A 17,519-nucleotide genomic window follows, 5' to 3' on the forward strand; every position below is an offset into this window, starting at 1 on the left:
TGTCATATATTTAATACCTGTATTTTATCTGCTTATTTGCTTTTATCTGCCAGCCTGGTTGGCCGAGTGGTCAGCATATCCACTTTCCAGCCAAAAGGCTGCGGGTTCTAATCCCGCCATGGGCGTGGATGTTTGTGATTGTCTGTGAAAATACTAGTGGTGGTGGTGGACAGTCGATGGCGTGTAGATGATGTGGTTCGATGTAGTTAGAGTATTGAGTGTTGAAGACAAAGACTTGTAGAGCAAGTGACCTCCCTCGATGAGTCTGGGACTCCCTGGAGGTGTCAAGTAATAATAATAATAATAATAATCTTATCTATATTCATATGTATTTTATTTTATTTCCTTTTAACCATGTGTATATGCCATATGATAAATAAATAAATAAATGGCTAAAATAAGCTATTTTGGCCACCTTTGTAATGCTCTCTAAACTTTAACTCCCTATCAACAACCAAACTCAAATCCCCAGCCTTATTAATTTACTGAGTTCTCTCAATGTAGTACACAGCATGTGATCTCATCTGAAATCACGTGTTCTTAGCCATATTAATTTAGCTGCTGTTATCCTTTGCCTACATCCTGCAGAATCTGTGTATCATCTTCATCGACGATCTCTTTGACTACAAGATCTCTTCCTAGCTTTGAATCATCAGAAAACAATTACCTGGATTATCTGAATGTGTATTCTTAAATTATATCTTGTATCATTGATATATGAATTAAACAGCAGCAGACCAAGTACCAAGCCTGTATTATAATGCTAGTTACCTTCTTTCTCATGGATTCAATTTCCCCCCCATACTACTCTTTGATGTCTGCAGCTCTCTTATCCATATCACCAGTTTCATATCCAATCCCATTTGCTCCAGTTTATATAACAAATTTCCATGTGGTATCTTGTCCAATGCCTGTGCAAAGTCCAGCAGCATCACTTAGCCATTTCCTTTATCCAACTCAGTTGTCACTTTATTATAAAAAGGGAGAAAATTACTAATGCAACACTTACCTCTCACAAAACTGCTTCCCCATATAGAGTATCATATACCTGTCCTGAATGCTGTCTTTTATCAATTTCTGCAATACCTTAACCACCACCACTCCTGAGATACTGATTGGCTTATAATTTGCTACCTCTGTATTGGAGCCTCCTTTATGCAATGGAACTATTTTGCTATCTTTCTTCTCCCTAGACACCTTGCCAGAACTGAGGCTTAAATTAATCAGCTTGGTCAGGAGCTTTCAGTTCTCTTTCACATTCCCATAATATTTGGGCTGATATCCCATCTAATCTCATGACCATATTTATATCATCATCATCAGTTTCCTGATATGTATCCTCAAGGGTACATATCAGGAAACTGATGTGTACCCTTGAGGCTATCACGGGTATTCAGGCTATCATGACAGCACTTAATCTTGTAGTGCTATATTATTATATTATTATTATTATTAATCTCCTATCAGCAATTTTCCTCCAAATTAGTCAATTACTTGTCAGCACTCCAACATTTCATATCTAACATTTTGTTGGAAGTTTTTTCACTTGTTTAGACTATCAACTATATATTTAGTTTAATTCTTTATCCAAGTATAAGCAAACAAAATTTTCACCTGAAGTATCTCCAGGACTGGGGCAACTCATAGCACATCACATCTTAATGCATAGCATGTATAATGCTGTGCATGAAGGAAAGGGCCACTACCCAGACCGGTTTCGACCTTTATTGAGGTTTCATCAGTGGGAGCCAGACCCAGTGGTGGTGATACCAAGGTGGAAGTAATGGGGAAGTCATATTTACCTATACAAGTTGCCAAAAGGTGTCACACCTTATTATTAAATTACTCTGGATTAAAGAAAGATGGAAGTTTTTTCACTTGGTTAGACTATCAATTATATATTTAGTTTAATCCTTTATCCAAGTGTAAGCAAACAAAGTTTGTGCCCCAGTCCTGAAGATACTTCAGGTGCAATATTATGTGCTGTGTTTGGAATGGTCTTCCATGATGAATACAGGAACTCCATGGAGGTGCCACATAATAAAATAATAATGACAACAAATATAATGGTAATGGTTGGAACACACAAAAGAAAGAATGAATTAGCCATGTTTCTTTCTCGTTTAAATAATCAAAATAAATTACATTCATGTTCATTCATTTCACTGCAAAACATTTTATATATTTTTATATATAAAATGTTTTGCAGTTGACATTTTTATATATTTTACTGCAAAAATTTTTATATATTTATTAAATCAAGTGGAACTTTTGGTTATATTTTATTGCAGTTTGAAAGATTTTCATATAGTTGAAGTAGAGGTATGGGGACCACCTATGAAAGATAGTACTATGTTCCACTGCCATACCACACGTAAAAATCCTGCACCAATAGGAGAAGTTACTGGTACTGCCACTTACCATGCTTTTCTGGCAAGTCTATATGGTATGTAGCTAACATTAATGAGCTTAATATTTAATCCAGGTTTGCTAGCATCAGCAAAACAGAACTGTTTACACATAGAAGAGGAAAAATTAAACAGTTAAGATGAAAAAAAACTTTATTTACCAGATATTTCAACTTGACAATGAGAGGACATCTTCAGTGGCAGGCAGGCTAGTATGCATAAAGTAAGACATTAACAATGAATTACTTCAGAACATTATAAGCTATGTGTTAGTATAAAGAGCAGAGTGACATGAGTAAGATGTATTAATTGAAATATAGATGAAAAAAAAAAAACTTGCTGTCTGATAAAAATTAGTAAACTTTTTCCCCAAGTTTTTGGGATGGTTGATGTACACGCTGTTGCTATATGTAAAAACTTGACTGCATTGGGCTCATATCATATGCTCTAACCCACATAATCTCAGGCTAGAACTTCTTAACATTCAATGCATTATGTAACCATATGGCTTCTCTCAATGGACTGACCATACAGCATGCTTTTGACTCCTACAAATCTACTTCCAACAACTCTGAACCACCACAGAAAGTTCCATGTTATTTTAAGTATATCCAAACTGATTTCAAGAATCCTAGAAATACATCCTAATGCCTACATTTTTTCTGATCAAACTCTCCTCATGGCTATATTCTTCTAAAGATAAACAATATTCTCTTTTCCTACCTGGCATCTAACAAGTTCCTGCTACTTCTATTTCAAACAAACCAGACATTCTGTGGAGAAAATAGTAAATGAACACCAGTCTTGCATCATTAATAAGAAATCTGAGAATCCTTTCTTGAGAAATTTTGTCTAACATAGCACGAGAACACACTGATCACAGAAGTTTCTTGTCTAGAATGCACCTATTCCACTGACTGCTTCAAATTCGAACACTTAAGAGGAGTATTGAAACCCTTCTACATCATCCTAATTTGAATTGAAACAAGAGCCTCTCCTTGTCAAAAATCTGGGAATGTATCATTCTTATTTTGTTTTGTTTCATTTCATCTATATTTCAGTTACAGTTTGCCCATATCATTGTTGCTCTTTTTACCATCGCACCTCTCATATTGTTCTTAAGTAGTCTAATGTTATATCCTACCTTGTACATACTAGCCTGCCTGCCACTAAAGATGGTTGTTTATTCTCCAGTTGAAATATTTGGCAAATAAAGATTTTTACTTTATTTTAATTGCTTCATTCACATTCACATCACAATGCATCAGCAAAGTAGGCAGGCCTGGATACAACATTAAATAAATGGATGATTACATAATTTGATTTATAATAATTTTTTTTCAGTGTTTAAAACAGATCTATTTTTAAGGGATAAAAAATTGTTATATTACTATTGTTATTAAAAAAAAAATAGAAGAACATTTTAAAAAGAATCAAAGTTGAACATCTTTCAAAGGGGAACTGTAGACTCGAAGATCCAAATATTATTGGAGAAAAAATTAAAGTTTGACAACAACAATCAAATCTTGGAGACTCATTGCAGACTCTGAAGAAAACTAATTCATCAAGAGAGGCATGTGGTAAAGTTGTGTGCAAGGATAGAAAAATCAGAACTCTGTAGTGGACTCAAAATTAAAACCCAGAATGTGGAACGGCAGCTGGGTTAGATGATATTCAACCAGAGGTGCTCAAATATGGAAGGTATAAAATTTTTACAGTGGCTATATCACATAATTCAGAAGGCATTTCAGTAGGTCAAATTGGAGTAGAGCTATTATATCCATCTATAAAAAAGGAAATAAAACTTGAATATAGAACTACATACAGAGGAACTTCTTTACTGAATGGTTCATGCAATATCTATGCATGAATCAGAATCAGATTTCACTTCAAGACAAATTATTATTACAGTGTATACATGCTAAGAATAATGGTGGAAGAGAAATTTGAAAATCAAAATAGTACAGGTCAAATAGAAGTTATCAGGATCAGATTTCACTTCAAGACAAATTATTATTATTACAATGTGACACCTTCAAGGAGTCCAAGGACTCATCACAGGAGGGCACTCTACTCTGTTCTGCTACATACACTCGCTGTCTCTCCCACTACTTAATTCTTCAATACAATACGATGACATCACTACCATTAGTGCCATTTACTACCCACCACCAACAACAACAGTATTTTTTGTCTGTAAATTGTGTGTCTCCTCATGACTGATTTGCCTGTACATGGGATGAAAAACCTGAATTTCCAGGAGAAAAAACCCTGCTTCCTCCATATGGCTAACTCATCCTCAATTGAAAAGCCCCATATAAAGATTCCTCCCATTATGAGAGGAGTCTTTATACTTGAGAAATCATGAAAATAAAACAAGGATCTGTATGTGAGTTTTGTAGATCTAGAGAAAGCATATGAGAAGGTGCCGAGAAAAAAAGCTGTTCAGATTTTTAGTTATATTATGTAAATGGAATATTATATTAAGCAATAAGTAGTCCATATTTAAGTTGTAAGTCAGCAGTTGGAATGAACTGAAGGAGGTATGGGAAGATGATTTGATGTAAAATCTCTACCACATCACTTCTCCTATCCACTAGACTATAAATTGCATCTTCTCAGCTTTTCTTCATACTTAGCATTCCACAGACTAGACTAGACACCACCTTAGACAATCACCTTGGACCCTTTCTAATATCTCTTCATTCTTTTGAAAACCATGTGACCAAATCTTTACACAGTAGTCCGTGTGTCATAATACTGGCCTTATACAATGGCACCGGAATTTCATTACTTCTGCAAGTCAGTGCCCTGTCATTGTTGCTAGAATTCGTTGTTGTCCTCTAAATATTAGATCCCTGTCCAGCATCACACCCAGATCTCTTATTTCCTTCACCTCCTCCAATATATTCCCACCAAGAGTATACTCTACATCCCATCTTTTTTTCCCAAATTTTAAAACTTTACACTTTACAACATTGAACTGGTAACCCCACTCTGTGTCCATTCACTCAGTCTGTTCAAGTCATCTTGTAAACCCACAACATCTGCTCTACATCTTATACACTATCTACCAATAATTATCTGGACACTTTAGCAATTTACAGAGTTTCAGGACTGAGGCCAGGGGTCTGGCCTCAGTCCTGAAACTCTGTCCTGAAACCTGAAGGTATCACCTCTGGGTCTGATGAGACCTCAGTAAAGGTTGAAACCAGTCTGGGCAGTGACTCTTTGCATAGCATTATACATACCCGCAAGGATATGTGCTCTGCATTATGAGTTAGTAAAGCAAGTGATGTGAAGTCATTAGCTTCTATACAAGAGTTGCCCCCGCCCTGAAAATACTTCAGGTGCAAACTTTGTTTGCTTACAGTTGGATAAAGGATTAAACCAAGTATATGATTTCTTGGTTTTTAATTTATATTTGGTCATTGGTCTAGAACTATTTAACAGCAGCAATGTTGAGTATTTCATAGATGAAAGGATAGATAAAGTAGGAGTAAAATGGATGAATGAAGTGATTAAGCATGAAATCTGGAAGAAGGAATTGGGGAGGCAACAGAAGATGAATGTTAGTCATAATTAGTTGCATGAAAAGTACAAAGAGCAAGCTAGGAAAGCGACTTGGATGATAAAGAGAGCAAAAGTGCAGTATGAGTGGAAATGAGCTAAGAAAAGCTCATTTGGTTAATTTCTTTTGATATGTGGCAAGCAGAAGAAAGAATGATTATAGGAGGATGATGTTAGTTGATGACAATGGTAAACTTGTAACTGATAGAGGATATAGCTAAAATATTCAGTGAGTGCAGAAACCGTGAATGGATTTAAGGCACAATTTAATGATCATTTTTGTGTGAGTGTGTGTGTGTGTGTGTGGACCTCCTGCTATGAGTCTTTTAACTCCAGGGTGGTCTGATGTTAATAATAATGATGTTTGGGATCAAATAAATAAATAAAATCGAAATCCGAAGTAAAGAATCCTAGTATTTAGCTTATAAGTTGATTCTCATGCATCGTATTGTTTTATCATAATGTTTAAGAAAGCTAATAGGTGGCATAATTATATAGGAATTTAGGTCATCCTGTATCTCTCCTGTTCTATGTTTGCTACTGAAGTATACCTGTATGCACATGTATTCATACTTCAGGGATTAATACACTGGTATTAATCCCTGAAGATGCCAATTTAACTTTGGAAAAATATAGGAACTAATAATTTATTTCTTATAATTTAACTAATTTAGTTATTATCTACTCTGTTGTCAATTTTCTGAAACAACATGGTGCATTAAGTAAAGAACGGTTTGAAAGAGCCTTGAAATTCATTTATGGAGTACACTTTTCATTTTGAGAGAATGTGCTAAAGAACTGACAGTTCCATTGACCTGGCTTTTTAATGAAAGTCTAGCTATGGGAAGATACCCAAGGAATGGAATAAGATAGTGCCATTGCATAAGGACTGTAACAGACTGGAAGTGTTTAATTATATTCCAGTTTGTGTTTCATCAGTAGTTGTTAAGATGTTCGAGAAATTAGTGAGGGACCATATACAGCTTTGGTCAGATGAGGATAATGTTATCTGTGAGTCAACATGGATTTGTTAAGGGGTGTCCTTGCTTTAGTAATATGATTGCCTTTTATAATAAAATGGCAAGAGCAGTTGATGAGGGAAAGGCATATACTGCCATTTTTTTGGATTTTGCAAAGGCATTTGACAGGGTGCTACATGATAAGCTGATATATAAGTTGCAGCACATGGGTCTGGATGTCAGGTTGGTCAACTGGATTCAGGATTGGCTGTCCGATAGGTATCAGAGAGTTGAGTATGGTGGGGCAGTTTCAAGGAGGCAGAGGGTTACAAGTGGGGGTCCCACAGGGCTCAGTACTGGGACCTATATTGTTTAACCTTCATATCAATGACATTGTCGGTGGATTGCAGGGGGATATTCAGTTGTTTGCAGATGATGCGAAGCTGGGAAGGGTTATTAGTAATAGTACAGATGTGGCAGCCCTGCAAGAGGATTTGAATAAACTAGACAGATTTGCAAATGAATGGGGATATCATTTTAATGTAGCAAAATGTAAAGTCTTGAAGTTTGGGATATATCAATGGGAGGCAGCATACTCGATTGGAGGAGCTGTACTGGAGGAAGTAGGGGAGACAAGAGATCTGGGGGTGATGATTGATAGGAACCTGAAATTCAGAGAACATATTGCAAAGGTGGTGAAGGTAACTCAGAGGATTGCTGCAATACTGAGGAGGATGCTGACCTGCAGAGATAAGAGTTATCATTCCGTTGTATAAGACCCTGATCAGACCACACTTAGACTATTGTTCTCAAATTTAGTCCCCAGGATTTGAAGGGGATAAATTAACTGTGGAAAGGATACAGAGGCAGATAACAAATATGGTTTCAGGACTGTACAGTGTTAGTTATGAGGATCGTCTGAGGGAATGTGGACTGCAGAGTTTGGTAGATAGGAGTAGGAGAGGCGATGTGATTGAGAGTTTTAAACTGTTGAGAGGTAGTTACACGATTGACACTGGGAAGTTCTGAACAGTGGGAAGGAGCGATAACAAGTGGCTATCCCTGGAAGGGTTGGTGAACTGTGGAATGCATTGCCTGATAGAGTGTGAGAGCAAGAATGGTCAATGGGTTCAGGAAGTGGTATGATAGACTGTGTTTCCTAGGTAAGACCTCCCATGATTAGTCTATTGACTCCATGGAGGTCTGAATAATAACAATAATAATAATATAGTAATTCAGTATAGAATTACTGGAAACAAAAAAAAAAAGAATCTTCATAAATGCTATAAACTGGTTCCAAACATTTTTTTTTAATACCAGTGTGTTTTCTTATTTCTTTTGAAATATATAGGTGCCCAAGGAAAAGGACCAGGAATTCATCTATGCTGATCTTTAAAATATTCATACTGGTAAATATCAATAATTGAAATACGGTAAATTAATAAAAATCATTTAAAATTAGATGAATTTTTTTTCATATATTTAACAAATATGCTCAAAGTTTATGGAAAATAATTCACAGACACAAATTATTACAAAAATATTTTACTAAACCTGCCTAACATTTTAATACAAAAATCTTTGGGATGTATTCCAAGGCAACAGGAGGTATTATACTATATAGCAATAGCCACTAGTCTATAAGCAAGTTAAATATCACTTGTTAAAAGTGCACAGTACACATTTTGGAACATTAATGAAAAATGCATGAACAGCTACTTGGATTACTCCATCTGATTATCATCAACATTAAGGACTGGGAAAATTTCCTCAAAATAGTTTTAGTCAGACAACTGTTGTTTTCACAAAGTTTAATGAAATGTATCAGTTAAGTTTTTACTAAATCTGTCAGGCTGTTGAAGTTTTGAGTTGTATAACTTTTTCTGCTTAAATTATTTAAATGCTACAAAACAATATGAAATTATATGTTACAGTGTTATATCAAACTAACAGAACCTGAAGGCATAAAAGTGCATAAGGCTGCATGCTAAATTTTAAGAGTTATACAATAGAGAATTTTTCACTTTGGAGCAATTATTTTGTGGGGGAGAAGTGATTCCAAAAGTAAAACTTTTGTAGAAAAAATGGATTTACAACCATTTATTGGTTGCAAATCAAGTAGTACCTTCTGTTTTTCTTTTCTGTTAGTTTTTATTTTACCTTACTACTGCAGAAAGTTGATATAACTTTAAACCTTTAAAAAGAAATAACAACCATAAACTGACATGAAATAATTTATTTCATATAAACTTTTTTATCCAAGTATCAATTACTTTCTTCAGTATAATTTAAAAATGGAATAAAGGCACAAACAATATCACCGAAGATTCAAAAATGTGAGCAGTTAAACATGAATAATGAAGAGCAGCATTGAACAATGGTTTTAGCACTGTTAGGACTTCATCATAGATTGAACTGTGTTGTTCTACATTATTCATGTTTTAGTGTGATGCTTCCATAGTTGAAACTTCATTTATATGTAGTTGTGCCTATATTCCAGTTTTAAATTGTATTTATGATGTTCTTGATAGTTGGGTGAAAATTTTATTAATTAATTAGCTCAGCAGAAGTAGTATTTGCATCCACAGCACTAGACTGCCTGAAGAAAAATAAGTTCCATTTTAGTCGTCGACTAGAGGAACTTGTTCTAAGCCATTCTTCAACTGTATCCTGAGTTAGTCGATCTCTGGCACAGGCAAGTGGGATTTTCTCCTGGAAACTTGGATTTTTTGTCCAATAAACTCAAGAAAATTGAATATAGAATTCATATAATATCAGACAATAAAAATATAGTGTTAGAATTAGTGACCACAAGATGGTGACACTTGTCAACTGTCTCTTCATCAGATGGCATTTATAATTAATGATAGTCTTGGGTCATTGGCTGCTGTCCATAGTCTCTGCTCTTCTTAGTCTCCAGAAGTTAAATAGGCTAAAACAGCCTTGCCTACTCCTATAGAAGAATAAAAGGAAGTAGTGGATTTATTTATTTTTTATAAATCATTTCATGTAAGTTTTATATTGTCATTTCTCAATAAGTAAATATAAACCATATACCAGCTTAGTTGGTCCAGTGAATAACATATCTGAAAGTTTATGAATGTCTGTAGGTGGAAGATGAATTTCATTATCGAGTGTAAGACAATGACCCTACTTATTGCAGCCTTGAAAAAGTTCCATATCTGACACCTGAAATGGCTCAAAAAAGTTCCATGTTAGGTTTCTAACATAAACTCACCCATGATGCTATCCTCCCCACAAAAGTTTTGCAACCTTCTTTGAGATTCAGATTAAAAAAATAAAACAGAACAAATATAAAAATAAGAATCTAAAGAAATTGAAACTTCAGTTTCCTTGCAGTTACCTCTCCTATTCATTGCTTAACCACTTCAGTGATATGTCAAATTATGGTAAAATTTGTTATTATTATTTTTTTTTAAATTAACTCTCTGCGTGAGTTTTTTTTTTGTGATTGTTTTGTATTAATTTTATATTACTCAGCTGAAATAACTTGCATGATAGTTGACAAGACATTATATTCTACTTTACATTATATTCCTATTTTATTCTAGAGCAAGCAAACAAAAGTTCATACAGGAAGTGTCTTCATTACTAAGGTACATGTATCTAGAGTGCAGCTGACTTTACATCAAGATGTTCTTTGTATCCCATAATAATGCACAAATATATATAATGCTAGATTAGGGTGAGAGTTACTTTCCAAATTACTTTCAGCATTACTGAAGGCTCATCTATGAGAGTTAGACCTATGATATTGATGGCAGAAGTCATATTTCTCATGTTCAATTAAAAATGCTATATGATCACATAATGTATTTATTACTATATTCTGGATTTGGAATAGTTTTAACAAGACTTTTTGTGGGTCATTTTAGGAGTAATGGAATTAAACTTAACTTCTTATAAGGTTTCAAAATTTATAATACTCGAAACAAGAATTATAAGAATCTTGCCAAGTATAATATACTTAAAACCTCTGGGTGGGGAAAAAAAAAAAAAAAAAAGGTGTTACAATTAACTAAAATAAATGCAGACATCTTCATGAAATGACATGCAGCATATATTGCTCAGACATAGTGAAGTTAACTTATTTACTAAAATTATTTTTTGGATACATCATGACATGCATATTAAACTTGCTATAAAATTTTTAAAAAGATTTAATTAGATATAATCTATATGTACATATAGTTAATGTTCCTTTTCTCTCAATCCTGTCTCTTTCGAGCGTAATGTAGCTGCTTGCACAGCATCCATGAGTGTAGCTCTCAACCCTGATTTTTCTAATTGATATACAGCTTGAATTGAGGAGCCTGCAGGAGAACAAACATCATCCTTTAACGCACCAGGATGACGTCCAGTGTGTAAAACCATTTTGGCAGCACCCTGTAATTAAAAATTGTATAATTTAGACCATTGTATAAGTCCTTAATCAGACCACACCTGGACACTGATCATTTAATTTTCACTTGGAGAGGATTTAGGGATGAGTGCTTTGTTACTGAATGAGTTCAAGAAGCATGTGATAGGTATTGTTGTAAATAATGGTTAGTATAGGCCTTTAAGATTAATCTTCAGACTTGATGTAGATGCTCATGTAATAATAATAACAACAACTAATGCATGTATAAGGACTAAGTTATGCAAGCTATGATAAAATTTTCATAGAATGTAAATTTGTAAATTGCAGAGCTTGGTGTATACATAAAAGAGAGTTAATGTGACAGCAACCCTTTAAGTTCCTGGGGGGGGGGGGTGTACCAGATTAATGTAGAGGATTATTCATAGAATAGAGAAATCAAGAAAAAAAGAAATGCCAGCTCTGGAAGTACTAAGAAGAAGTACTAGGTCAAAGTGTGTTAGATTTGACCATAGTGTCAGAAGGGAGTCTCAATTAAGAATGTGACTGTTTTGCCACTAACTGTGAGGCAAGTAAGGGGATAAGGAGTAGATTTTTTTTTATATGGAGAGTGACAGTGCATTTTTTCCTAGAAAAAAAGGTGCCAGAACTCACATCTTGTTAAGCTTTTTATTAAAGAAAACGATATTCAAATCTTAATTTAAATGAAATATAAAGCAGCCGTTGCTGTCACAGAGTTGCATAAATGAATTAAATATAATTTATCTTCACTATTTTTTATTTGAGACATGATCAAATGTAAAATTAAACAAACAAATTAAAATATACAACCAAAGACCAAATATAAAAGTAAATTTGTAAAAACATTATATAATTTAAGAGAAATTCATAGTGTTTTCCAAAGTTTTGTCCAATTCTCGAACAAATCATCTCGACTCCTTTCTTTGCTCTTAATATCTAAGGCCGAATGTCGTCCTCTGAGTAACCACAGATCAACATACTTTGAAGGATCGAAAAGCCTTAAAGGTGGTCCAACAAGTTTGATGAATAAAAGTGCCGAAACTGTTCTAGTCTTCAATGAAGCTCTAATTTCCGCCTCTCTGAATGTTAGCTGAGCATCAATATCTTCAGGCCAATGTTTTTGGTTAAGCACATGAACCCAAAGTGCGAGCTCAACATCTTCGCTATCAAGCAACCTTTTTTTCAATTAACTCTTTCAATTTGGTATAGAATGTTTTGGGGTCAATAGGAGGATTATTTTTTGGAGCTTTTTCCTGAAGTAAAGCCACAAACGTAGATGCTAATGGCATGCGCAAACATTATTTCAAAAATTACTTTTCAAAAATTGAAAAAACTGTAAAAAGAAATAGGTGCCAGAACACCATTCCAGTGCATTATGCCAGAAAAAAAAGCACTAGAGAGTGGTGAGTGGAATGCACTGCTAGATGTGAATGAAGAATGAGAATGATTTTAAGAATAAGATAATGAATATGTTGGCAATCGAGTAAGACCTCTGAAAATGGATTTACCAAATCTACAGAGTTATGTATGTTAATAATATATATATATATATACACAGGACCGTCGCCAGATTAGATCATGCCCTGAGGCAAACAATTAAATATCGCCCCTAATGGATTATAAGACAAAAATATAAGAAAATCTCCAATTGCTATTTTGTTTTTCTTACAAGAAAAACATTAATACAAAACGATTACATAATAATATTAATTAAATGTTTGCTCTACGGGGATATCGCACAATAAAACTGTTTATAAGCTCTTCTAGATTTAAATTATAAGCTATGTCTGCCTCTATCAGTATAGTTGCTAGGCCAACCAATCTTTCTTGGGTCATTGCTGTTCGCAAATAATTTTTAATCGGTTTAAACTTGGAAAAACTTCTTTCTGCACTTGCTACACTAACAATCCCTGCTTATGTAGCAATGCCACCTACCACAGTATGGCTGAACGAGAGAGCCCTTATTAAGCCGTATCGTGAGGCAGGCTGTCTCTATACTACACCCTATCGATGGTACTGTGTATATATATTTAAATATTTGTGCAATGTTTACTGAAATTAAATGCATCAAAGTTCTTAACAAACTGCTGAAAATGCTGGTTTCATGTAGAAATTGCTATCAGATGCTATTTTGTTTAGAAATTTGCTAATATTTTTAATTATAACAAATATTCTACATTTCTGCATAAATATTGGTAAAAGATACAGGGTATCCCATAAATTTGTAAATATTTCAATAATTCATGCAAATTGGGGAAAATTTTAGTTCAAATTTTCACTGATAGAGGGTGCTGTACCATATGCCTCATTTGTGAGATACGTACAAATGAGAGTCCTATAAAACGTAGGGTGTATTTCTAGCAGCTCGTGAATTCCCAGTCGTTGGTGTGAACAGAAAGGTTTGTTGCTGTGATGCTGACATTAGTCACAATCACAAACATCCATGTCCATGACAGGATTTGAACCCGCAGCCTTTTGGCTGGAGAGCAGATATGCCAACCAGGCTGGCAGTGAGGTATCTTCCTGGGCAACCTCAATGTCAACAATTCCGACTGGCTCCCCTACTCAAACACCACCAAACCAAGTAGGATGAGAAGCAGAAGTCTTTGCTATAAGTAATGAACTAACACAAAACTGTACATCTATCTACTGAAATCCCTGATAACGCCCTTCACTCTCCAAATACTCTGGATCTCTTTTTGACCAGTTATCCTTCCAGATACACCGTAGAGGTCACCTCTCCTCCTGACAACAGACCACAATTTCATATGTCTCCTCTCTCACAGAATGACCCTGCTCCAACCACTCCAGACCTTACATCCTCTTGCACTGCAAAGGAGCCAATTGGGATGACCTCTGGAATTTCTACTCCTCCTTTCTGACTATTGCTTCCACTCACCCGACCCCAACACCTGCTTTTAATAAGTTACAGAAATTATTCTCACTGGTATGAAGGCCTTCGTTCCCCATTCAACCCATAACCCACATCCACTTTCCAAGCCCCGGTTCAACTGAAAATGTGTCAAAGCAAGCAAAGAAAAAAAAAAAATTCAGCTTACTGTATGTGGCTTGCATAAGAACTCCAGCTTCATATGCTGCCTATCCCAAAGCATGCAAAATATGAAAATCAGCCATCAGTAGATCCAAATCCGATTTCATAAAGGTCACCAGCAGAAAACTCGCCACCTATCCAAATGGAAGCTGTGCCTTCTGGTTGTTTGCTAAGGCCATTGGACATAACTTCTGCTCTACTGCACTTCCACTTTTGTCTCATCCTGATGGCACCACTGCCATTTCATCCAAAGATAAAGCTGACCTCCTGATATCACTCTTTTTTTCTCAACCTCCTGCATAGGTGACCATGGGAAATCACCTCCTACTATACCGGAATCCAAGCATTGTATGACTCCTATAGTTTTTCAACAAAAAGTCATCAGAAAACTATAAAACTGCAAAACATAGCCAACTCTTCAACTATTTAGAGGCCCACAAATTAATCAATGACCACCAGTACGGATTCTGCTATTCAAGATCCACAGCTGACCTTGTAGCTTATATCACCCACCACTGGGAAAGGTTTGAAGAAATGTGCTGTCGCCCTTGACATTTCCAAAGCTTTCGACCATGTGTGGTATCGAGGCCTGCTAAACAAATTACCATCCTTTGGTCTCCCTGTAACGCACTGTAACTGGGTATCTGGCTCCCTCTCTTCAAGCTTCATCACCAATGCTGAAGTGCATGAAGGTTCTGTCCTATCAACCTACTCTCTATCTCCTTTACATAAATGACCAGTTCACAATAACCATTCATCCCATCCACAACTTTGCAGATGATAGTTCTACATTATGACCAGTACTAGTACTAAATTATGACCAACTCACAAGAATCCTATCTTTGGTCCCATGATATCAGTTACTGAATTGGGAAATATAGCAGCAATGCCTAGGAAGCTTTGAAAAGGTGCTTAAATTAGGGCAGTATCTGAATGTGTCCCCTGGAGAACAAATAAAGTGGGAGTAAAATGTATGTGCAAGCTTAGTAAGCAAGAGATCCATAAGAAGAAAATGACATGGAAGTAGTATTGTGAGAATAAAAGTGAGAGGAGTTATGAAATATATAAAGCATAGGCCAAAAAATTAAGAGTATTATACAGAAAGCTAAATCAGTAAAAAATTAAAAAAAAGAATGTTGAAGAATAACTGCTCTGAATTCAGATGGCAGCATTGTGTAAGAATGAGCTGATAAGATTGTTCAAATAATGACTGATCACTTTACCAAGGTCTGTCATCCAAGAATGTAACATGGCACACACACTACTACTACTTTGGATGAAGAGGTAGAGTTGCATGAGATGGAGGTTCAAGAGCTTTTGCATAACTTGGATAAGAACAGATGGAATATCGGCACATGCACCACAGAAATATTCAGCTCAATTGACTGAGCCCTTGACATGCTTGTTAACTTGAGTCTCAGCTCAGGAAAGAAACCACAAGAATGGAAAGAATATATGATAGTTCCATTGTACGAGGGTGGTGCAAAAACTGATGTCTAACTACTGACCTATCAGTATCACTTGATTATTGGTGAAGATTTTAGAGAAGTTGGTAAGAACTTATATACAGAAATGGGTTGACAGACAAGCTCTACTTTGTAAGGAATCGCATGGCTTTACTAAAGGGAGGTCATATTTCAGCAATTTGCCCAAATTTTATAATAACATTACAGTTGAGTTGGATAAAGGGAATGAAACAGAAGTGATACAACCTTTTGTGTAGTATTCTTTCATGCGATAAAATGCCACACAAAGGCTGTGAATATTTTTGTGATAGAATACCACAGCCTTTCATGTGGTTTTTATCACACAAAAAGCTGTTGCATAAACTGGAGAATATGATGTATAAGCAACTGACTTGGATAATTGGGTGGTTGACCAGCAGAGAAAGAGAGAGAGAGACCTGTGGTGTACCTCAGGGATCAGCCCTTGGCTGTTTGTTTAAACTATACATTAATTATATTGGTGAGAATATGACAGGAGTTGTTCAATTGTTTGCCGATAATGATGCAATAGCCAGGGCAGTCAGAGCTACTACTGATATCTGGTACTTAGAGAATAATTTGAATAGTCTAGAAATGTGTGCAAATGGTAATAGCTATCAATTCAGTGTTACAAAGTATAAAGCTGTGCACAGGCATGATGAGATTCCCAATGATATATTATATTGGTGGGATTTTGCTACAAGAAACTGATGAGGCTGGGAATCTTGACATCTAAGGATAAAGAAGTCATTATGTCTCTTTACAAGGCCTTGATATGACTGCACCACTATTGTGCATAGATTGTCTCTTGACTTTGGATGGGATAAAGGAGCTGTAGAAAGTATGCAAAGAAGAGTTACAAAGATTATATCTGGATTATGGAATATAGATCATGAGAACAAATTGAGAGTACATGTACTCAGACACTACTAAACAGGAAAAAGAGGGATGATATGATAGAGATAAATTACCAAATGGTTGTTATAGATATTGTGTGATGAAATTTTTTTGTTATATGGAAGTTAGAGTTAAGCGTGTGTTCAGTTAAGAAAGGGATAAGAGCTAGATCTTTCTCTCACAGAGCAGTGGATGAGTGGAACAGATTGCTAGAAGTGGTGAGTGCATCTAGTGTAAATGAATTTAAGAGAAGGTATGATAGCTGGTGTGGATAATTATGGCCTTCATTATAATAGACATGAGGAAGTGATGGAGAAGATATAGAGACAGGTGACCAATATGATGATAAGTGTGTTGGATGTTACTTATAAAAACAGTTTAATTGTTGTTAAGTAGAAAAGACAAGATATAATAGAAACATAAGTTACTCAGCGCCATACTTATGCACAGGCACACAAGGCTCCAGCTGGGGGTCCCAAAAATCAGGGCCTTAAGTGCCTAAACAATGAAGGTTAGGTGATTGAAGAAGTTATTGTTTTCTGAACAGGTTGAAGTTATTGGGCAGGGAAACTAATATTGAAAAGGTTGAGTGTAAGAGAGAGAAACTTTAGCACTGATTGTGTATTTATTGATCCTTATAGGCTGAATAAATTGCAGAAGAGAGGGGATAAAAATCGGCATAGGACTATGGTAGTTAGTGACTTATATATCAGTTCTAAAGCCGGTACAAGATCTAGAGGGAATCTG

The 17,519-nt window shown here is 35.4% G+C and overlaps 2 protein-coding genes across 4 annotated transcripts in view; one reads left to right on the forward strand and one right to left on the reverse strand.

The window, feature by feature from the left end:
• Nucleotides 1–10,769, forward strand: part of LOC150098597 (aspartate dehydrogenase domain-containing protein-like) — a 117,946-nt gene extending 107,177 nt beyond the window's left edge. For both annotated transcript variants that reach the window (XM_090404796.1, XM_090404795.1), the window contains exons 6-8: nucleotides 2,292–2,446; nucleotides 8,289–8,346; nucleotides 10,510–10,769. In XM_090404796.1, the coding sequence (XP_090260922.1) occupies nucleotides 2,292–2,446; nucleotides 8,289–8,326 (193 nt within the window). In that variant the 3' untranslated portion in view covers nucleotides 8,327–8,346; nucleotides 10,510–10,769. The remainder of the gene's footprint in view (nucleotides 1–2,291; nucleotides 2,447–8,288; nucleotides 8,347–10,509) is intronic.
• The window catches only part of LOC150098598 (pyrroline-5-carboxylate reductase 1, mitochondrial-like), a 72,594-nt gene continuing 63,541 nt past the window's right edge, over nucleotides 8,467–17,519 (reverse strand). For both annotated transcript variants that reach the window (XM_090404797.1, XM_090404798.1), the window contains exon 6: nucleotides 8,467–11,344. In XM_090404797.1, the coding sequence (XP_090260923.1) occupies nucleotides 11,150–11,344 (195 nt within the window). In that variant the 3' untranslated portion in view covers nucleotides 8,467–11,149. The remainder of the gene's footprint in view (nucleotides 11,345–17,519) is intronic.

This window comes from Typopeltis vanoorti, chromosome 15, assembly GCF_054136105.1.
Source record: "Typopeltis vanoorti isolate ZY-2024b chromosome 15, IOZ_Tvanoo_1.0, whole genome shotgun sequence".
NCBI lineage: Eukaryota > Metazoa > Arthropoda > Arachnida > Uropygi > Thelyphonidae > Typopeltis > Typopeltis vanoorti.